The sequence below is a fragment of the Marmota monax genome, unplaced genomic scaffold (assembly GCF_021218885.2).
Source record: "Marmota monax isolate L192 unplaced genomic scaffold, Marmota_monax_Labrador192_F-V1.1 WCK01_AAM20220418_F8-fsc00009, whole genome shotgun sequence".
Classification (NCBI taxonomy): domain Eukaryota; kingdom Metazoa; phylum Chordata; class Mammalia; order Rodentia; family Sciuridae; genus Marmota; species Marmota monax.
In genome coordinates, this window is record NW_026694710.1 from 16818950 (window position 1) to 16842832 (window position 23883).

A 23883-nucleotide genomic window follows, 5' to 3' on the forward strand; every position below is an offset into this window, starting at 1 on the left:
TTTTTATCTTAACCTCTTCCTAGTTTTTTGAGATCCTTGCCATGGTGATCTGTCATGGACTGTGTATTCCTATAGATTCTCCTGGCAGCACAAGTCAGGGATAAAAGACTGGTTGTGAACTGTACCCAGTGTGGCCCTTTCATTTCTGGAGTTCAGGTTAAATGGGCAGCGTCTGCCCCATCACCAATAAATTAAAAATCTGACAGAGTATTTAGCAAAACTCCTGCCACTGCACTGGAGGCTACATGCAGTACGAGCACAGAAATTCAGCCTTGGCTGGGAAAACAATCTGCAAAGATAACTGGGATCATAAATGAAGGTTTGGGTTTTGTTCAGGTGTTGTTGGCAGGGGATATTTAGCTTGAAACATACTGTTTATTGAAGATTTGTAGATGGCACAATAAACAGATTGGAAAATGTTACAAGAGATTTTTCTCCCTGGAGAATGGTAGAGAAAATAAAAATTTATTTAGAATGGGCATTAGTGTATTTATATTTATCATGATGTGGGATTTACCTTGTAAAGCTGCTTTGTGAGCCAGAAAGTGCTAATATGAAACTAATGTTAGCACCCATTATTATGTCATTTATTTGGAAACAAATGGATATGTATATCTATGTCAGTGAGCATACAAAGTCTGCTTTTAGAATTTAAGTATATAAAATTGTAATCTAAACGGGTGAATTTGCAGAACCATTATGTCTGCTTTTGCAATCATACAATTCTGTTTCTATGCATGTGGTTATAGGTTGTGATATTCCTGCTTGGATTGCTTGTCTGCCAAAATAGTTTCAAGGAGAAGTATTAACTTTTCTTTATTTTCATTCATAAAAAAGTATCATGGTTTGGATATGAGGTGTCCCCCAAAAGTTCCTGTGTTAATGCAAGAATAGAGGCAAAATTATTAGATTATGAGAGCTGTAACCTAAATAGTCCATCCTAATTTTCATGGACTAACTGGTAGATAACTATAGGCAGGTAGGTGGGGTGTGGCTGGAGGAGGTGGGTCACCGGGATGTGCCCTGCCCAGGATTCATCTTTCCTGTGGCCCCTTCCTCTTTCTCTTTCTGCTTCCTGGCTGCCATGAATGGAGCAGCACTCCTCTACCAGGCCTTTCTGCCTTGTCTTGGGTCCAGAGCAATAGAGTCAGCCTACCACAGACTAGACTTTTGAAACCATAAGCCAAAATGCGCTTTTTTCCTCTAAATTGTTCCTGTCAGGTATTTTGGTCACAGAGTTGAAAAACTGACCAACACAAGAAGTATCATTCACACGTATGCATATTTATTGAGCAGGTTGGTTAATCAAGGGAGTTTTCCATAAAGCTCTAGACAAGTGACTTGAGATTTGAGATAGCCAATATGGTCCCTTTCCAGTCCCACATCTTCTAAAGCCTGTAAAACTACTCAAAATAAAGGCAGGTCTGTGTCCATGTGTGAGTATTGGAGAAGCTGAAATTAAAAGCCTTCCTGAGGGACTGCCCTCACCTTTCAGCTGAGCCTCAGTCTACATTGCTTTGGGAGACAGTTGGATTCCAATTACTCAGAAGCTTATGTCTCACAATTCAGTGCCACATGCAGTGAGGCACCTAGCAACAGCTCTCTGATGGGCAATGATGAGATTTTAATTAGCTTCTTGGATCTGTCTAGAAATCCATTCCAAGCTCATTTGTGTGAGCCCAGCCTGGTCTGGGTCCTGTTCCAACTTGTTTCTATAAAGGAAGAGGCAGCAACCACATGACCTCTGCCCTTCTGGGCTGCTTTCAGGAGATTCCCAAACACTGAAGCTCCTCTCTGTGCCCAACAGAGAATCCAAAGCAGTGACCGTGGCCTTTCTATGGTCTGGTGTCTCCGGATGCCATGTTTCTGAGTAGGGGTGTGTAGCTACCCTGCAGCCAGGCAGGGCAAAAATATTTTCTGGACTCTTTCTCGTCCTCTATCCCATACCTGAGAATCACTGGCCTGCCGCTCCTTCTTGTCTACAGCTCTCAAAGCCCATACCTTTTCCCCGGCTGTAATCCAGCTTTCTTACTCCCCTAAGTTCTCTTCCAGCCTCCATTATACCCAGACTGTACTTTGCAGCCAGGGCACAATCCCAAAACTTAAGAAATGGAGAGTTTTAGTTGCTAGAAAGGGCACAAACCTTGTGAGAAAGAAAGACTTCCTGCCTGGAACATGCACCACAGGTTTCCCACTGTACACACCCATGTGGCTTTCAGATGCCAAGATCTCTTGCAACTGAATATAAAAATGCAGATCTCTGGAAAGCCCAAAGACCTACCCACATCAGGATCTCTGGTACAAAGCCTGTGAGTCTGCGTGGGCACCAAGTGCTACATGAAGAGAATAAAGCCTAATCCCTAACCTGGAACGTCCGACCCCTGCCCACCTGTCCAGCATTGTATCATACTGTTCAGCCTTTGCATGTACCCCCACAGTCTACTCTACTGCATGCCTGTTTTACTTCCTGGTCTTAATCTGCTCCCAACCTGTCTTTTCCTCAGACTCCTTCTACCTGACTGACATTTGCTCATCTTTCTAACCTAACCCAAGTATTCTCTGCACTCAGATAACATTTCTGCTAGGATGAAATGATATTTTATTCATTAAACAAATATTTATATTTGCAAAACGTAAATTTATATTTACAGAATCCTTGCACATTCCAGGTACTGTTCTGGGATCTAGTGGTGAACTCAGCAGACAAAAACCCCCTCCTGCATATAACTCATATTATAGAAGAAGAGAAAATCAGTAGAATTGCCAGATCATATGGTAATTGCATGTATCATTTTCCACAGTGGCTGCATTGTTTTACACCCCACCCACCCCCAGCAATTCATAAGAGGCTCTCTGTCCTCCCCAGAATTTGTTTTCTCTCTTTTTTAAACGATATCCATCTTAATGGGTGTGAAGTGCTAAAACATTGTGGCTTTGGTTTACTTTTCTCTAAGGATTAGAGATGTTGTGTATCTTTTCATGAGTTTATTGGGGGACTCCAAAATTTTTACCTAAGCAATTGGAAGAAAGGAGTTACTGTGGAATGAGATGGGGACTATTGTGGGAAGAGCATGTTTGGACAGAAATATCCAGAATTCAATTTGAGAAGCGTGTTGGATATCAAAGTGTAGATATTGGTATACAACAGGATATATGAGTCTGGTGTTCAGGTGACAGGTCTGACCTGGTCAAACAAATCTGAGAGTCAGTAGAAAATGAAACATGCATAAAATCATGGGATTGGTTGAGATCCCAAGGGAATGTTTATAGAGAAGATAAACAGTCCAAGACCTAAGCTTTGGGGCACTCCTATTTGAAGGATGAGAATGAGGAGGAACTAATTAACCAAAGAGATGGAAGGCAGTGGTCAGTGGTCAGGAGAAAGGTAGTGTATTCTAGAAGCCAAGTAAAGACAATATTTTAAGCAGCAGGAAATGATTAGGTCAATGCTGCCAAAAAGTTGAACCAGTGAAGCCTGAAACTTGACTCTTGTTTTAGTAATGTGGAGGTCAGTTGTGATTTTGATGGGCTATTTGGGTAGATTAATTGAAGTGAAAGGCTGATTGGAGAAGATTCAAGAGAGAGGAACTGGAGACAAACTAGTGACAGTGGGTATAAAAGCATTTGAGGAGTTGCTATAAAGTGGTGAAGGAAAATGGGGGAGGTGGGATCAAAAGAAGTATTTTTGGTAATGATAAAAATCACAGCACATTTATATATTGATGGGGCTGACCCATTAATGGTGACCCAGGAGAAAAGGGAATTACTTGAGTAATGTGATCTTTTCCCCTATGTTTCCCTGTGCCCCTTCAGAACTCCAAATACCCTTAAATGTACTGTTACTCTTGATCTTTCTTTGTGTATTAGTCAGATTTTCCTGTAATAATCCTGGGTAACAATCAACTCTCAAGTCTCAGTGGCTTTAACAACGGTGACTCATTTCATGCTCTGGTTGGCTCTGTTCAGCTGCTCCTGGCTGTGTCTGACTAAGCCACACTAATTCTAGACTTCCAGTTGGGGTCCAGGCTACTGCATGTGTCTCTTGTTCTGGGACCAGTGACTATGCTGCACACACTTTTCTTGTGACAAATAGTGAAAGCACAGGAGGACAATCCAAAACACACACACAAACACATTTAAAGGCTCTGCTTGCAACCAGTCCATTCATTTTGTCTTGTCCAAAGCAAGTTCAACATCATTAGAGAAGTAAAAGCAATGCCATCCACAGAGTGGGAGGAGCCACGGCAAGGAAGATGAATGAAGGGGGTGGGGAGAAAGTAGACAAATGTGTGCTGGGATGCCGTAACTGGTTTTAGGTTCGTTATGCCATTTAATCTCCAAAAAGAGCTATGAGGTACACACTGCTCCCCCATGTCATAAATAAGGCAACTGAGGCTCAGAGAGGCTCAAAAACGTACTCAAATTACCATAGCTAGAAAGAGGTGGGGCTACAATGTGGGCCCAGGTTTAGCAGGCTCTAAAGCAATGTGGCCCCTAGATGTGAAGTTAACCCCACTGCAAAACAGGATTAAACATAAGAATGCCCAATTTGTAAAATTGTTACATGAGTAATTGAAAAAACATAAATTACCTGGCCCAGTGAATGTCGTACTCTGCATACTCAGCACATAGAATTGCCTTTTTGTCCCCTTTTCATTTCAATTCTAACTCTTGTTGCTAAACTTGTGGAAACTTTTTTCAGGATCTGATGCTTGTAGCCTTGTTAAGTCTATAATGCTCAACCTCAAAGACCCCAACAGGCTCCGTGCTAAAATTCTCTCTGAAGTCAAACTATCTTCAGTGGATTTGTAAAACTCTTGGGAAGACCTCCCCCCTTTCTCAGTATTTCTCTTAGCTGCTAAATTATTTATGTCCCTTGATAGATGCTGGTCAACCTCCTCCTGAGGAAGTGGATTTGCAAATGAAGCCTAAACTCGTTTCTTTGATACTTCAGTGTAGTAGAAACAGGCAAGCAGATGGCAGGGGAAGGTTGCCACGTGACCCCTGAGGCACCGCGCCCAGAAGGGTGGCTCAGAATGTGCTCAACAATGTTCAGAGCAGGTTGTGGAGATTGTGTCTCTGAAATCCAGGGAGTTTTCCTTTTGAGGGGATGGAGTGAGAGGAGAGAAGGAAGAAACATGTAATGAGTACCTACTATGTGCCACTTTAGCAATGTAATTCTATTTGATTCTCCCAGAAACTAGGTGTGGGTTATTTTCATTTTACAGACAAGAAAATTGAGGCTCAGAGAAGTACGATAACTTGAGCATTTAAAAGATAAGTGTTATAGAGATGGATATGGTAAAAAACAAAATGAAAGTTCATTTGGAATGAGTCCAGGGTCGGTGTTGCTTTCCACTGTGCAGAGACCCTGGCTCCTCTTACACCACGTTCAAATCAACCTTAGCCCATGGTCCAAGATGACTGCCTGGAAAAAGAAGAATCATTTTAGAAGAAGTAATGACATTTTTTTATATCCACTTTACGAGATCTTGGTCACACGGCCATTCTGAGCTAGAGAAGAGGCTGTGACATGTGACAACACACCCACAGAAAAGCTAGGACTCTATTTCTAAGGATGAAGAGAGAAACAGATACTTGGTACATCAGCAACTTCCATTACAAGGAATACTGAGGACCTCAACCTTCCTCATAAGAAATGCTGTTGCTACAGAAATCTCCATTGGGCTGAATGTGCCCCATGGACAACCATAATAGGAAGAGTTTGGTTCTATAGGTTCTTCCTGTGAGCCAGGCACCATACCACATGCCTCACAACATTACCTCATTTAACCCTTCAGTTACTTTATAAAACAGAAACTTTACTCTTCCCATTGTACAAATGATGAAACCGAGGCCCAATAAGATTACATAGCATGCAAGGCCACAGCTAGAAGACAGCATCTGTACGCATACATCTATATGTGTGACATCCTTACAGGGGCAAATGGGATCTACACTCACGTGGCACAGCATCCTTCTTCAAGACAACGGTAAACACCTGGGAGTGTGGATCAGGCCAGGCACTGTGCTAGGTGCACAAGGAGCTACAAAAACGTGTGCTGAATTCCCTATTCTTTTTTTTTTTAGAGAGAGAGAGAGAACTTTAATATTTATTTTTTAGTTCTTGGCAGACACAACATCTTTGTTTGTATGTGGTGCAGAGGATCGAACCCGGGCCGCACGCATGCCAGGCGAGCGCGCTACCGCTTGAGCCACATCCCCAGCCCCTGAATTCCCTACTCTTAGAAAGCTTTCACTCTAATTCAACTTCTTGTGCCTAAATGTCCATAATATGACATGAAAGAGCCATAACCATTTTTTCCAAATGGTCCAAAATGTCCTGAGAAGACAGATGAATGGGATAACTTTCTGTATCTGCAGGGAGCTGCTATGGTTTGAATGTTTGTCTCTCCAAAATTTAAGATGAAACTTGATCCCCAATGTGGTAACGTTAATAGGGAGTTAATTAGGAGATGAGGGCTCTACTCTCCTGAGTGGGATATGGACCCTTATAAAAGGATTTGAGGGAGTTTGTTTGGCCCTTTCTGCCCTTCCACCCATGTGAGGGCATGTTTTCCCTTCTGCCACATAGGACAAAGCAACAAGGCACTATCTTGGAAGTAATGAACAACCCTTACCAGACACCAAATCTGCCAGCACCTTGATCTTGGACTCTTAGCCTCCAGAACTTTAAATAAATTTCTATTATTTAAAAATTACCCATCTGTGGTATTTTGTTATAGCATCACAGACTAAAACAGGAGATAAGAAATGCCTTATGAAGGAAGTGAAATTCCTTATATCTTTTCTCAATTATTTAAAATAAAACTCATTTGCCTGGAATTATACCATTTTTTTTAATCTTCTCCTTTCTTTTGAACTCTTTTCATTGGCCTTTCTCTCATCTCAGTCTTCCCCCCTACTCCCACTCCCACTTTGGTCTTGTTTGCCCATCTAGCCATCTACTCCCTCTGTCCTTCTTCTCTTATGATCACCCCTTCCCTAAATTCCGTTTTTTCTTAACCACAGCAGCCTGGATTCTGATCCTACAATAGACTAAGTACTACCAAATACTCTGGCTTTTTGCCAACCCACAATTAAGTGTCTCAAATCTTTTCTCTCTGGATAGGATAGGTTAGGATAGGATAGGAGGTAGTGTTCATTATATAGGCATTGGATGGAAGATATTCCTGTGCATTACCTTATTTATCTCTCAGTTCAATTCTAGAAGGTTGATTCTACTGTTACTCCCATTTTAAAGACAAAGAACTGGGCTCCACAAAGTTTGAATCACCTCCCTAAAATCTCCAGCTAGGAGGCAAAGAAGCTGGTACTTCAACTCTGTAACCCAAGCTCTTAATCATTTCTCCTACAAAAAGCAAGAAACAATAATTTATGCTAGGAGTATAGGAGTGGGCCAAGAATTAGAGTCAGGGTCTCAAGAAACATGGTAGAGAATTGAAATCACTTTTATGAGGACAAAGGAATAGGGAATTTTAGAACAGGTTGCCTATAAGGTTGGCCCTCAGTTAGCATCTGGGAAATTATTCAATTTCCAGAGGAATCCCACTACTTAAACTAACAAGGGTTGCTCATTATGCCTAAAATGTGCAAAAAAACATGGTTTGTGCTAAGCACCTGCTTTCCTTCTGGGAGTTTGGAAATTGGACACATGCCAAGAAGAGGTTGCCTGGCTGAGGATCCTCCAGTAAAAACCCTGGGTGCTAAGTCTTTGACAAGTTTCCTGTGTTGTCATACTGTGGGGTGGTCAGCACCCTGCCGTGGTAGGTTCCTGCTCAGGAGGTGTGAGCTGCTTGGGAAATAAAAAGTCTGAAATAATTAACTAAAAAGTAGAGACAGAGCCAGAAATTAGTTAAAAGCAGAGCCCCTGATAGGTCTTCCAGTCCTGATTCTTTATTTAAAGGGGAGTACATCAAAGGCACAGATAAGGTTTCAGTGGGAGGATTCTTGCTTCTGGGTGTGGCAGGGGTCTTGGAATAAACAGGTTGATTGGCATTTTGGCAAGCCACACCCATCTCTAAGAGGCTGTGTGGCTCCAGCGGGCCGCCCCATCTCTGATGCTGTGCTGAACTTGTGGTGGAGCTGGGTAGGAAGCCACATGAACCCGGCATTCTCAAACCAGCAGGGTTGCTGCTAGGAGTTCCCAGTATCAGGCTTTCCTGCCTAATGGCTTCAACATCGTTTTAGTTCACGCACAGTTCACATATGGGTCATGGATGGCTTCTGGCACTGTTGCAACTCCTTCATAGGTGAATTAACTCCATTGAAAGGGAAGTTTACTATTATAGGGCAGACCTCTCAGAAAATGTACCAAGTCCATTTTGTCCAAATCGGAGAGACACTTTATTTAGCCAGCCTGCCCAGAGACTGCTCCCCCAGAACACTTAACTGCAAGGAACAACACCTAGCCTGAGCATTTCAGGGTCTTTAAAGGCAAAACCCGCAAAAACCACATCCAGGTTGGCGAAGCAGCAAGCAAGCAGAGGTACAGAAGTTAAATTGAGCAGTTAGCGAAACAATGTAATGGGTACATTGGTATTTCCCACAAGACTTTCCAGGTTGGCATAGCAGCAAGCAAGCAGAAGGGAAGTGGGTCTCAAAATGACTCTACTTGAGTACAAGTTAAAGAATTGTTACTAACGTCTAGACAATCAATCTCTTCAGGGTACATAGCCCAAGAAAAATGGGAACCAAAGATAGAACAATTTTACATTGTATAAGAATTGCCATTTTGTGTTGCCAAACATGCTATGATAAGCAACTGTTGATAGGTACAGAGCCGGAGTGTTCCCATGGGGGAAGCATTTCTTACATGACATGGAGTCTCAGGGTAAAATGGAGCCTGTTTGCATTGCTCATATGGCCAGGCCCATAACACTTACCCCTGGCTTGCCGTCCAGATTCCACTCCATGCACTCTTACCCTTAGCTGATTTTGCTTTGTGCCCTTTGCTATAATAAATCATAGCCATATGTATGACTATATGCTGAATCTTGTGATTCCTCTAGTGACTCACAAATCCTAGGGTAGTCTTGTGGACCGCCAACATATTGGGGTAACTAACAGATGTGGTAACAGATAACAGCAAGTCAGACTCTCAGCATGGTAATTTATATCTGGTTCAGGTCCTCCTAGTAGAGGGCAGCCCTACTGAGTATTCAGGGCTCAGATGCCTTCCATCTTGAATTTAATCTTCCTCTAAGTCCTCTCCATTGTCTGCAGATAGGTAAAGAGGCTGTGTGAAGGATACATATCCTTCTTAACCTTAATGTCTGTGTTGACCCCAAGATAACACGCATTACTCCATCCACCTGAATTCAATTGGCAACTACTAGGCTATGGTCCTGCTTAATGCAGGGGGCTAGGAATGTGGTTTCTGCTCAATGTCTGAGCCCTGCAGCAAATATGATAACTTGCAACAATCCCATTATAGATACTTAATATGAATATACTGTGCATTCAATTTCATATCAAGTATTATGGAGCAACATGCAGAAGTGCTATTGTTCTTACCTAAGCAGCAACTGACATTCAAAATGGGATTGACCACCCAAATGAAGAAGGGGGAAGGCTTGCTTTTTCCAGTAACTCTTCTCTCCTACCAGACTTTTCCTCTGTGTTTCCATAGTAACTGGTGCTGAATCCTCTCAGAGCATTTATAAGAAAGCATTTAAACTTTCCATTTTCTAGTCTGTCTCACTGAATTGTATTTTTAAAAATATTTTAGTTATATATGGACACAATACCTTTATTTTATTTATTTATTTTTATGTGGTACTGAAGATTGAATCCAGTGCCTCACACACGCTAGGCATGCACTCTACCACTGAGCTACAACCCCAGTCCTGAATTGTATTTTTAAAAATATCTTTATTTGTAGATGGACACAGTAACTTTGTTTTGTTTACTTATTTTTTATGTGGTGCTGAGGATCGAACCCAGTGCCTCACATATGTGAGGCAAGCACTTTACCACTGAGCCACAACCAAAACCCTGAATTATATTTTTGAGGTCACAAATCTAATTGTCTTATTGAGCAGCAATTACCTCCAGTGACCAGCACAGAACTTGGCCCATTCAAGATGTACAGTGAATTCATGAATAAATAAATGACTGAATGAGGCAGCAAGATGCAGTGAGATCCTGTGTGGTGGGCATGTGCTTCGGGTTAATCACACCTTCTTATTTATGACCTTTTACTGAACTTCTCTGAAACTGCAATTCTCATTCTTAGAACAGGAAGAAAAACAGTAAATTACAGAGTTGCCATAGGAATTTTCTGAAATCATGAGTGGATATATGGTTTCTGTCCCTGTACAAGGCACATGATAGATTCTATAAAAATGGTATTTATTATTAATACAAATTATAACCAACATGGTACCAAATTCAACATTTACTTAGCTCGAGACACGCTCTTGGATGGTAATCACTAGGAAGCCATAGAAAACACCAGAAGTTGGCTGAATTCCGTGCACAGAGTGATGCAGAGGAGTTCTAGAGACGAAACTTCATTTCATCGTGGTATCTTCCTGGGAGGGCAAAGAAGCTAGTTTCCCTGGTCCCTGCATGGAAGACGTCAAATTCATGGTTCTTTATCTGGTGCTTATTCTCCCAAGGCCTCACAAGATGCCAAGCTCATCTTACACCTTGAAAGTTTCAAGATGGAGTTCTGATTCCTTCATCTACCCTTTTCCTTCCCCATTTAAATCTTTTTGGAGTGTCCACCTTGAGCTGGGCACTGGGGACCAAGAGTGATGAACAGAGAAGACCAAGCTCCTCTCTCATGGAGCTTACATTCTGTTGTGGAAGACACACAATAAACCAAGAGCTACATCACATGGAGACAATGGAAAATAAGACATTAGGCTGTTTCCTGGATGTATGTTAGTCTTCCTTCAAGCTCTGCAGTCTCGAAATAAAGTGTTGTTAAATCTATAACACATGTCACCTCTAGTGGTGCTCTTTGGTCTTCTTAAATATTCATTTTATACATGCAGGTGTGCTTCGGGTTAATCACACCTTCTTATTTATGACCTTTTACTGAACTTCTCTGAATATTTAAGAATATTCATTTTATACATGCGCACGCGCGCGCACACACACACGTGCATGCACAGCTTTCTCTCATTGACTATTTCTGATTGGTCTGTTCTCTATGTTATAAATGCCTAAATTCCTGTGCATCACTTTCAACTTTTTAAGAAAGTAACAGAAAAATTTTTGGTTTTTTTCCAAACTACATGTTGGAGAATCCCCAGTGCAAATGCTATCCTCCTCTGCTTGAAGAGGGGGGTTCTCACCTGCTCAGGGCCACGAGAACACAGTGTGAAAACTGTGGATGAGACACTGGTAGGAATCTGACCATGACATTATAGTCTAGTTCAGTAGACAGACTCATGAATAAGGAAACACCAGCCACCAACCAAGGCTAAAGGTAAATCAATGTGAATGACTGTGGCACAGGACAGCATTTTAAATACCCAAGGGAACCAATGTACACACTTGCTGTGGTGCCTTCTCCACTGGGATGTCTAGAGGCATATCAAATTTAATACATCCAAAGAGAATCCTTGATTTTCTTCTCCATATCCATTCCACCTAGTCTTTCCCATCTCAGTAAACAGCTACCTGTTGCTGAGGCCAACATCCTGGGAATCATCCTGGATCCTGGGCTTCCCGCTGTGTTCCTGGGTTCCTTCATCCCACTCTCCACACAGCAGATAGTACTTTTCCCCTTTTGTTTTAGAAGTAGAAAGGGCCAACATCCTTGTCTGGTTCCTGGTCTGGGAAAAGTCTTTCGATGAGCGGGGAGAAGTGTGATGCCAACAGGATTTTTCACAGATACGTTTTGTCAGGCTCAGGAGGGTCCCTCCATGTGGAGTTTTCTCCAATCTTCTTCCTGCACCTGTGGAGAATACTGTGGGCTGGGTTTCCTAAGGTGTTGTTGGTGTTTTGCATTCCTAAGTGTTCCTTTGGAACAAAGAAGATCACATCACCCCTCTGCTTTAAAACTCCCCTAGATTCCTGCTGTCCTCTCAATGTCCCCTGTGGATTTCCCTCTCAGAGAACTTCGCTTCCACCACCTCCCTGTGCCACTTCCCGGCTCTCTGCAGTTTTCAATAAGCGGCCGCCACCCAAACCTTCCCAGGCCCTGCTTGTGCCATTCTACCTCAGTCCCCAGTGTGGAGGAACAGCTCTCTGGTCCCAGCCGCCCTCCCACACACCCAGCTCCCTTGTCCTAACTGGGCTCTGCTGATTTGCTTGCAGGTCATTTATGCCCTCAACACCCGCCAGGATGAGGCGGAGGCGAGCCTGGAGGCGCTGCGGGAAGCGCACCAGGAGGAGCTGGAGGGCGCGGTGGCCCAGACCAAGGCGAGGGTCCTGCAGGAACAGGGCAGGAACAGCGACGACGAGGAGGCCCTTCTGCAGCGCATCCAGGCCCTGGAGAGCGCCCTGGAGCTGCAGAAGAGGCTGACTCAGGAGGCGCAGGCCGAGTCGGCCACGTGCAGGGTGGAGACCCGAGAGCGGCAGCTGCGGGTGGAGGCCGAGCACGCCGAGCGCGTCCTGTCGCTGTCCAAGGAGATGCTGGAGCTCAAGGCCGACTACGAGAAGCGGCTCCGGCACCTGACGAGCCACGAGGGTCCCCAGTGGAGCCGGCGATCCCAGGAGAGCCCCGAGGCCAAGGCCGAGCCCGGCCCGGACGCCGAGATGCAGGAGGTGCTGCTGGAGGTGGAGCGGCTGCGAGCCGAGAACCAGCAGCTGAGCCAGGACTACGCGCGCAAGGCCGAGGAGCTGCAGGCCACCTACGAGCGGGAGAACGAGGCCATCCGCCAGGCCATGCAGCAGTCGGTGAGCGAGGCCCTGGGGCAGTGGCAGGAGAAGGAGGCCGACCTCCGCAAGAACTTCCAGATCCAGGAGTCGGCCCTGCAGGCCCAGGTCAGGAAGCTGGAAGGGGACCTGGAGCACAGGGGTCGCAAGATCAGTGACCTGAAGAAGTATGCCCAGAAGCTGAAGGAAAGGATTCAGGTAAAGTGGCCTCTCTTCATACCTCCCCCAGGGCTAATAGGCTGCCGATTTTGTACACCTACTGTGTGTAAGGCACTGTGCTGGGTACTTGATTTCTACCAAAGTGAGCACTGTTATCTCTATCAAGTTCATTATTTATTAAACACCTATGGGTGATGGGCCCAGGGCTATGGGAGGAGGATGCATGATGAGCGAGACTTAGTCCTTCAGCTTTGAGAACTTAAAGACTTTCAGGTTACAGATGAAGAAAACAAGACTGAAATTGAGAAGCTTAAAGACTGGCCTCCCTGAACATGCAGTGAATGTTTTTGAACTCAGGACAACCTAACTCTAAAGCCTGGGTTTATTCTATAACAACGTGAGTCTCCTAAAATCCTCAGTACATTTCTGTTCCATTGATGAGTCAGCTGGTGAGCCCTACAAAAGCGCAGAGCCCCATTTTTAAGAAGTAGCAGTCACTAATATTTCTAATACTTCCTGAGCATTTTCTTCTGTACCAGACGCTTAATCTCATTTAATCCTTACTAGAAAAAGATTAACTAACAGCCAGTCAGAGGATGAGTAGGCATTTGATGAACCCTAAGCCACTAATTCCAGAGACTCAGGGCTCCTACATGCACTTACCCACCTTTCAGATCTGATGACCGTCCTGCACCCAGAGCGCGTCTTTATACAGAACTGAGACCCATACTGTCTGTTTAGGACCTGGATGTGCAGCTGAGGGAGGCTCGCCAGGAGAACTCAGAGCTGAAGAGCACTGCAAAAAAACTTGGGGAGAAGCTGACAGTTGCCAAAGACAGACTGCTGCTACAGGAGTGTCATGTGCCACAGAAAACTGGTGAGATGCCCTGAAACAAGTTCCTTAAAGATTGGAAGTTAGCTACCAGGTCAGCCTGGTTCTTCTGGCAGCTGTGACACTGCTGAGGGAGCAGGGGGGGAGGGGCAGGGCTGTTTCATCTGGCTTTTCAGGTGGGTGAGTCTACTCCCTGCAGGGCATAGGTGACACCTAGAGTTAGGCTGAGCTGACACCTAGAGCTGCTTCACCTGGAGCTGGCACAAGCCAGACACCTAAAAGTTGTGATGTGAAAAGACCCTTTGCCTCCAAATAGTTCCCCATCTGACCCATCTGAGTGCCTGCCCTTCTTGGAGCAGGCTTCCCCCTCCATGTTTAGACAGGACTTTTGTACTTTGAACATAATTTCATACAATTACATTATTGTGTCTTCCCAATAACTTTGTAAAATAAGTTTCCATTCTTTCATATTGCAGATGAAAAAAAATGAGGCTCAGAAAGGATAAGTAGCTAGTTCAAGGTCAGCCAAATGTTTGATAATAAAGCAGGTGTGTGTAGCTAAGAATATTTGACTCCAAGTGCCTTTCATTAGGCTCTCTCACCAAAAAGTTCCTGAATACCTGCAGCTTGACCAGCTTGATAACAGGCACAAAACATGGGCTCTGCCTTCAGGAGCTTATGGGAATGTTACACCACAGCCCATGGCATCAGGGACGTGACCCAGGGAGCAGGGGAATAAGGTGTCTGAATAGAAGAAATTACCGAAGGCTGAAATGTGAGAAGGAAGATACACAAGTTAGAACCAGAAGAGTGCTGAAGGTTTAGAACAGAGATGCTCAAATATAGGGCATGAGCACCTCAGGTAACAGGTGAAGGAAAAGTTAGCAGTTGTTTTTATAATTATTTTTTTCTCATCCTTTAAGTTCTCATTGAATGTACCTATGTTGGGGAACATGCTCAATATTTTTAACTAATAAAAAGTGCAATAAAATCAGATTACTCATTTAGGAAGGGAAAGCATAGCAATTAATTAAGCTCAGCATGCTTCTTGAGCAAAGGTGAGAATCACTGGGTTTATGAGCAGAGCACGGAGCAAGGATTAAGTAGAGGAGTAGTCACCAAAATGGTTGAATAGCAGAATGCGGGACCTGTCCTGGACACAAGGGTAAAGTCTAGAGCATTCCAGATGATGTTGAAACTCATGCTTGCAGATGACATGAAGCCTGAGAATGAAGTTCTGGGGGAAGTGAATGACTTGGAGGTCCACAGTCTACACCCTCAGCAGGATCAAAACTGTCCCAAGGAATGTCACCACACCAAAGGAAGCACAGATACACAGGTAGTGTCTGAACCCCACTGGAGGGGAAAGTCACAGGAGGGTTTGCTGGCATGAATTTCAGGTAGAAGTCTTTCCCCAACCACATGGAATCATCACATCCATGATTTCAAGAGTAGAAGAAAAAGAATGGAGTTTTAGCCAACTTTCTGTCAACCCCTTTTCATTTGGAAGTAGGACACTGGGACATGTAGTAGCATTTTCCCAGCTTTTATGCCAGCTTCTGGGAAACTGAAAATTGTTTAGGATTCTACTCCATATTCCCGATCAAAACAAACAAGCATTCTTTAGAAGCTGCTGTAGTATGGACTGGAACATCTAATCCCATTTGCAAACGATACACCCTTCCAAAGAGGCCCTCTTCAATATTGACAAAGTGAAGTCTGATTTTTATATCTAGTTTTGTAAAATTTATTCCCTTTCTGATATATGCATATTTAAATGTTGCAAGAGTTGCATGAAAGAGAAATGATAATTCCCTGGATAATTGCGCAAACTCCCATTTCTTTCAATAGACCAAGAGAGAGGCAAGTGTTGAGACAGAATATGTGAAGCAACGATATGAAGAGGACCTTCGTAAAATCAAACATCAGACTGAAGAGGAGAAGAAACACCTCAAAGACCAGCTGGTGAAGCGCCTGGAAGACATGGTGAAGAAGCACACGGTGGAAATCAAAGCTGTTCGATCGTCCGTGGAGGCTGAAAGAAAGAAGCTGCAGAAGGTGAGACCCTCTTCCACAGCTGTAAATCCCCATCTTTCCCTTTCTTACAACTCCTTCCTTTCCTCTTGAGTTTCTTCTTTCCTTGCCCAAACATTGACTGAGCTCCTGCTGTGTGCACCCTAAGCACACAGGTGAAATACACAGACTCTGCCCACAGGGAGGTCAGGGTCTTTGGCCTGACCAGGAGATGCCCCTGAGACTGTGAGACAGTGGGACCTGGAGTTAATGACATGGGATGCACTTGCTTCCAGTGAGCATTGAATTTAGGGGAATTCATCTTTGCTCACCCAGAAAAAAACAGAAATTCCAATAACCAAAATTCAGGCCTCAAAGGCTACCTAGATCTAAATCCCCACCCAGCCACCCAAGGAGAGCTACTTAATCTGGGCCCTTCCAGAGGGAAATTCTACATGCCTGAATTTTCTCATCTGTGAGATGGATGATGATAATAACAACATCTTACAGTACTTTGGGGAATAAATGAGAGGATTTATTTGAAAAAGTGCAGCATCTCCCAGTGCCTGGGTCGTGATGGGTCCTGTGAGGGAAGACAGGCTCTGCGGCTCCACCTCCCTCCTCAGCAGAGGCAGCTTTCTGCAGAGAAGGCTTGTGAAGCCTCATCTCTCCTGTTTGCCAGGAAAAGCAACAACATATGTGGAGATTTTAGGAAAAGAACGAAGTGTAGATCAGCATATTATGAATGTGGGTGTATGCTTGTTTAACGCTTCTGAGAAAACCTCTTTATAAGCCAAGAAGGTACAGTTCCAGCACCAAGTGTACACTGAGATATAGTCTGTATCTCTGTGGGATGCAGTTTTTTGTGGTAGCTAGGAGTAGTAAAGTACATAACACATATGAACTGAATAAATATATGATCTCATGAAAGACCCAGCCTACTCCTGGGCCTAAATCTTTTCTCTTCCACAAGCTGTGTAAATATGAACAGGTCACTTCATCTCTGTGAGAGCTGAACTCTAAAACAGTGATAAATACTTTAAGGGTTTGTTATGCAGATTAAATATTATATTACTTATGAACCCTTAGCTCAGTATACAATATGTATGAAAGCTCAATAGCTATTCTTAATTATTATGTGCTTTGGGTAACGTCATGTAAAATAAAAATATTGCCTAATACCCATTATGCTTTCTACGTAATACTTAAACACACTGAATTCTTCTAGCAATATTATAAAAGTGGTGCTCATGTTCCCATTTTAGAAGTGAAGAAATTGAGATTCAAAGATGTGATGTATTAGGTCACACAGATATTGAGTGTTGGAGCTACGATTCAAACCTGGCGATTCTAACCTGACAGAGCCCTTGGTCCCCAAGCCTTGGGAAGGGTAGACAACTGTATTAGAAGCATTTTTCTTCCTGTGAGGTGTGACCAGTTGCACAACTCCCTTCTTCAGACAAAGAGTCTAGCGCTTTTCCATCCTGAGTCACAGTTGGCAGGAAGGACAGTTGCTCTTCCAGATTACAGGTTGCTCTAGTAACCTGAGGGCCAAATCTGACACTGATTGTATAAAACTCAATGGGTTTTGTTTTGTTTTGTTTCTGCTCAAGTGTCTTTGAACTTGTGTGTTTATAGTTTTCATGCAGTTTGGAGATTTGGCCTCATTTCTCCATTTTTTCTGCTCTGCTCTCTTCTGATATTGTCCCACAAGTCTCACAGCCCTATCTATTTTCAGATTCCTTCTCTCTCTGTGCTTCAATTTGATAGTTTCTATTGCACTGTCTTCAAGTTTACTCATGTTGTTTTCTGTATCGTCTACTCTTTTTTAAGCTAATTCAGTACATTTTTCACATCAGATATCATATATTTCAGCTCTAGAAATTCCTTTCTGTTCTTATGTACAATTTTCTTTGTCTTCTCATTATGTTTACTTTTAAAAAATATTTATTTTTTAGTTTTTTAAGTGGACACAATATATTTATTTTACATTTATGTGGTGTGGAGGATCGAACTCAGTGCCTCAAGCATGCTAGGCGAGCACTCTACCACTAAGCCACAACCCCAACCCCATAACGTTTATTTTTTAAAAATCTTGAGCATATTTATAATTGCTCTTTTAAGTCCTCATTTTTATAATTTTGAATCTTTTTCTATTGCTGATTTTTCTTCTGATTATAGTCACATTCACTGCTTTGCATGTTTAGTAATCTTTCATCGAATGCTGGTCATTGAAATGTTAATCTGTATTTTGTGGTCAGCCTTTTGTATTGAGTTTCATTTTGACTAGCAGTTAAATTACTTGTGAAACATCTTTTTAGACTTATCTTTTATCATGTAGAATATATATATATATATATATATACACACACACACACACACACACATACATATACATACACGTATATATCATAAAAGTTAGCATTTCTAGACTTATTTTTAAGCTTAAGAGAAATCTAGAGCAGCATTTGCTCTAGTGGCTAAGTAAGCCTTGCTACATGTGTTGGTCAGGATTAATGTTGGTGTTATTGCTAATGATTGATTCTGAGTGACATTTGAGACTATGTACTGGCTGGCTGCATGCATCACAAACTTTAAATACATTATGAACAAATACTTTTTCTTCTTGAAAAAGGTTAGCATGTTTTCCCTTTAAACCCCATCTGAGGTCTCTGCTTGTAATTTCTCTGATGGCTCATTTGTTGTTCCCTTAAAATTTGCTAAGGTTCGGATGTAATTTGAATGTGTTTCCCATATTCTGGACACTTGGTCCTCAGTGCAGCAGTGGTATTGTGAGGTGGTGGTGACTCTTGGTGGTAGAGCCTCATGCAAGGTGATTGGGTAATTGGGGGTACTACTCTTAGAAGGAATTAAAGTAGTTCTCATAGGTCCTCACAACAGGGTTATTAGAGTAACTGGCCCTTCCCCACTCTCTGGCTTCCTCCTTGCCATATGATATCTCCCTCTTGCACATGATCTCACCATGATGCCATCACCATGATGTGATGTAGCCAGAGGACAAATCAACATGGCAGCCTGATCTTGGACTTTCAGACTCCAAAACTGTGAGCTAAGTAAATGTTTTTTCTTTATACATTACCTGGTGTGTTAGTTAGCTTTCAGTTACTATAACACAATACTTGAGATTCTTAATTTATATTGTAAAGAAAAAATGTTTATTTTGGCTCATGGTTTGGGAGGTTCCAGTCTAAGAACAGGTAAACCCATTGTTTTGGGCCTCTGTCGAGGTGCTGATGGTGATGACCAGAAATATGTGGTAGGGAAGATTGCTCACCTCACCACCAGGAAGCAAAAGAAAAGAAGTCAGGGTCCCACAATCCCCTTTGAGGGCATGCCCCCAGGAACCTGAACACTGCCTTAGGTCTCCACTAGGCCCCTTCTCTTGAGGGTTCTGCCACCTCCCAACAGCATCACCCTAGGAGCCAAGCCTTTACCACATGTGCCTTGGGGAACATTTAACATTCCAACTGCAGCACCTAGCCTCAGATGTTCCATTATAGCAAGGGAAAACAGGTTAATACAGAAAATTGGTACTGAGAAGTGGGGCTGTTGCTAAAATGAATACCTGAAAATGTGGATGTGGCTTTGGAGCTAGTTAGTGGTAAGACACTGGAAGAATTTGGAGAGGCTGCTAGAAATTGTTTAGAACCCTGTAAATGGAGCATAATGGCTGTTTGTGGGGAAGGTTCAGAAGAAGACCAGATGACTAGGGAAGAGCTAGAATATTTAGCATTGGATAAGTGGTCATAACAGATTGCTGATGGAAATGAGGAATATTCCTTTGGAAATTGAAGTGAAAGTCTCTCTTGTCACATCATTGCAAAGAATTTGACAGAACTGTGTCCACACCCAGGAACTTTATTGGCAGCCAGATTTAAAAGTGATGAAGTGGGATTTCTGGCAGAGGAATTATCTAAATAACAAAGCATTGATGCTGCTGCTTGGTTACTTTGAACTGTGGGCATCAGGAGCAAGGGCGTAACCAGAAGGAGGAAGGTGAAATTCAAAGGGAAGCAGAATGAAAATATATGAAAACTTTGCAGCTTTGCTAGGGAACGAACAAAGAAAAAACAGGTAAGGGAGAGGCCCTGCATCTGCTTGCTGAGGGATTAGCATAGATAGAAGGGAGCCACCCAGCTGCTCCTCATCAGGACAATGGGAAGGAGGACTGGAGGGCATCTGACACGTCTGTCAGGCTACCTCTTCCATCACAGCCAAGAAGCCTAGAAGGGCAGAACTGACTCAGTGAACAGGCCAGGGGAGCTTTCCATGGCTTGCTGCCCAGGCCCCCCTCGGGATTCTGCTCCCTGCTTTCCAACAAAGCACTCCTTGGCCACTCCAGCTGTGGTGTAGGCACAGCTGGTGCCACTACTCTGAAGGGATCCCAGGTGCAGACCCTGGTGTCCACAAGGTGCTGATCCTGAATGTGCGCAGGATCAAGAGCTACGCTGTGACAGCTTCTTGAGATGCTGAGATTTCAAAGGAAAGTCTGTGCAGGCGCGGAGCCATTGCAGAGATTCTCCACTAGAATGTCCCGTGGAGCATGGGAGTGGAACCGCTGCTTTTGAGATCCAGGAAGGTATAGCCACCAGCAGTGTGCAATGGCAGCCTTGAGAAGCCACATGTTTACACCACAGAGCAGCCACTTGCTCTGCAAGCAGCAAAGCCACGGGGCAGAGCTGCCTCACGTGGCCTCCTCTTCCACCTGGTGTACACAGAATGCCAGACTTGGAGCTTTAAGATAATGTCTGGGGACTGGGGCTGGGGCTCAGTGGTGGAGCACTTGCCTAGCATTTGTGAGGCACTGGGTTTGATTCTCAGCACTGCTTATAAATAAATAAAATAAAGGTCCATTGACAACTAAAAATTATTTTTTTAAAAAAATAGATGCAATGTCTACCCTGATAGATTTTGCACTTGCTATAGGCCCATTAATTCTTTCGACTTGCCTATTCCTCCCTTTTGAATGGGTATGTATATCCTGTGCCTATCCCTCTGTGATATAATGGAAGTAGATGATTTGTTCAGATTTTACAGACTCACAGCAGGAGTTTGCTTTGAGTCACAGTTGAGAATTTGGACCTCAGAGTCAATGCTGGAATAAGACTTCGGAATTATTTGGATAGAGTGTATTTTGTATGTGAGAAGGAAATGAGTTTGGGGAGCCAGGGATGGAATGCTATGATTTGAATACGGTTTGCTCCCTCCAGAAATTAGGTTGGTATTAATCCCCATTGTGAGTGCAAGAAAGTCTATTTCCTGTGCCTATATGAGAGTTCAGTGCAAAGAGGCTTTATGGAAATACTCTATAAATGCTGTAAATCAGAGGCTCATGTAGCCCTTTTCTCCAGGGTGCAGCAATTCATATCTTTGATAGCATTCATCTCTTTCCTTGACTTGGTGGTGGTTTTTTCTCTCCTCTGCAGTTGGAAGAGCATTAACACTTCCTGTTGAAATCCTCTTGCTCACTCTGAGCTGAACTGTACATGAACATGTTTTTTACTAGCCTGTGTTTTTCAGATGACTCAAAAATTTTGTTTTCTGACAGTAACCCACATGATTCTGCACCTAAAAGCAAAGCTTATTTATGACAAAAACTATTGCTAAAGTCAGTTATATCTGTTTGTAGGGGATTTTTTTTTTCACTTTAGGTCTATTTGTCAAGGTAACTGTGACCTGGAAGTTGTGCTGTGAGAAGATAGAAATAGCCATTCCTTTTCACCAAAAATCACCGTGGCAGAGTATTTTCATGTACTGTTACAATGGGCATGTCTTGGCAGAGTTAGTATCTGGATCAGGAAGCATCTTAAACCAAACTTTTGTTTAATACAAAGCTTTGGTAGATGAGAAGTAATTAATGAAATTTGCAGGGGAGGAGGAAGATAGTACCAGGGATTGAACTCAGGGGCACTTGACCACCGAGCCACATGCCCAGCCCTATTTTGTACTTTATTTAGAGACAGAGTCTCACTGAATTGCTTAGCACCTGGCTTTTGCAGAGACTGGCTTTTAACTCTCAATCCTCCTGCCTCAGCCTCCCAAGCTGCTGGGATTACAGGCAGAGACACCAAGCCTGGCTACTAATGAAATTTTTAAAAATCAGAATTTTTTGCTGGGAGGTTCTGATGGCTGCTTAAGTTATCTCAACTTGTTAGGTATCAAAGGATGATAGACATTGTTTTTATGAAATGAACTCCCCAAAACCAAAAGCTCTGCATAAGGGTTTCAGGTTTCCTTAAGAGACTATATGTGCCTTGGTGCTATACATCTCTATCACGTGACTTAATGATCTAATCGTGTGACTCAGGGACAATGCTAAGGGCCACCCCAGGGTTATTGGCCTGGGCTAGGCTTCGCCCCACAGAAAGTGTAAAAATGTCGTTCAAATGATCAGCAGCACATTTTTTGGATATTCAAATCAGAATCCAGGGAAGCAAACATGACTTCTCTCTCACCCGTAACCTGTAATCAGTCTTCAAGTCTATGAATTCTGTCCTATTCTGATGGTCCTGGAGTATCTCCACATCCCTCTGTCCTCAGTGGTTCCACACTGACCTAGTCAGCTGTCATCTCTTGATGGACCAGGTAATAACCTGTCTGTCTGCAGTTCTCTACTTCATGAAATCCAGTCTCCATTCCAACAGAATCTTTTATTTTTTTATTTATTTTTTAAAATATTTAATTGATTTTATTTTTTAAATGTATGACAGTGGAATGCATTACAATTCTTATTACACATATAGAGCACAATTTTTCCTATCTCTGTAAATAAAGTATGTTGACACCAATTCGTGTCTTCATACATGTACTTTGGATAACACATTCCACCATTTTGCTACCCCCTGCCCCTTTCCTTCCCCTCCCACCCCTCTGCCCTATCTAGAGTTTGTCTGTTCCTCCCACAGCAGAATCTTTTGAAAACTCACCCTTGGTCTCGAGCGATTCAACTCCCTATCATTTCCACAGTGGAGTTCCAGTTCCTTAACATGGTTTATAAGACCCCCCAGAGACAGGCTCCTATTGTCTTCTCCTGCCTCATTCCACACCTCTCCACTCCAGCCTTCATTCATTCCATGTTCTTTCCCTCTGGGCCTGTATTCATGGCTTTACCTTCCCACTCCCAAATTCACCTGTCTAGTACTTATTGACCTACTGATCTCAGTAATCTAATATTCCCAGTTTAAATATAAGTCTTTCTACAAGTCTTCCCTGTCCAGCCTAGTGCTGCTGGAGTCTCCTACATGGCACCCCTGCCCATCCATTAGCATAGTTCTTATCACACTGTCTTCATTTCTTAATCTATATAAGCTGTAATAGCAGTACTTAATTGCTGTTCACAGTGCATTTTTCACTGAGATGTGTTGTTCATGACTACATCCAGCAGTGTTTTGGAGCCAGGTAACAATGGATCATGAAAGGCAGTTGTCATATCTTGTCCCAACTTTGTGTTCAGTAAGGTCATTGTAGTAACTTGACATTGGCCACAGTAGGAGGACTCATACCATGAGAATCACCAAATGCAATGATTTGTTTTTATTTTTATTTGTTTAGAAAGCCAATTGTTAGTCATTTATCTGAACACACTGACTTTTCCCCTAGTACTTGGATAATGATGTACTTTGGATAATGATGTCATTACATTCCACCATTTTGCTAACCCCCTGCATCATGGTAATTGGCATATGGTAGCTATTCGGTTAATAGTGGTTAGCTGAATGAATAAATGACAGGTTTCCGTTTGATCCCGGAGCAGCCCCAGTTATACAGACCTTTGTCCACATTTTCCTGTATTTTGGCTCAAATGCCTTTCACCGCAATGAAACAGAACAGGGTTGCAATTCAAGCAGCTTCTTCGCCCTGCTTTGGGAAGCATCAGGGTCCTGCCTCTGGGAACCCTCTCAGCTTCTCTGAAATCAGAAAACCTTTCATTTGGGGATGCCTCTATCCTGGGTGCCACATTTTCCATAAGAAATCACGAAAGAAGCATAGCCAAGCAAGCCTTT

At 43.1% G+C, this 23883-nt stretch overlaps 1 protein-coding gene across 2 annotated transcripts in view; it reads left to right on the forward strand.

Moving 5' to 3' along the window:
* Fam184b (family with sequence similarity 184 member B) overlaps positions 1-23883 on the forward strand; it is a 107801-nt gene that overhangs the window by 39206 nt on the left and 44712 nt on the right. For both annotated transcript variants that reach the window (XM_046423900.2, XM_046423901.2), the window contains exons 2-5: positions 12295-13053; positions 13756-13891; positions 15058-15185; positions 15698-15904. In XM_046423900.2, coding sequence (XP_046279856.1) covers positions 12295-13053; positions 13756-13891; positions 15058-15185; positions 15698-15904 — 1230 coding nt within the window. The remainder of the gene's footprint in view (positions 1-12294; positions 13054-13755; positions 13892-15057; positions 15186-15697; positions 15905-23883) is intronic.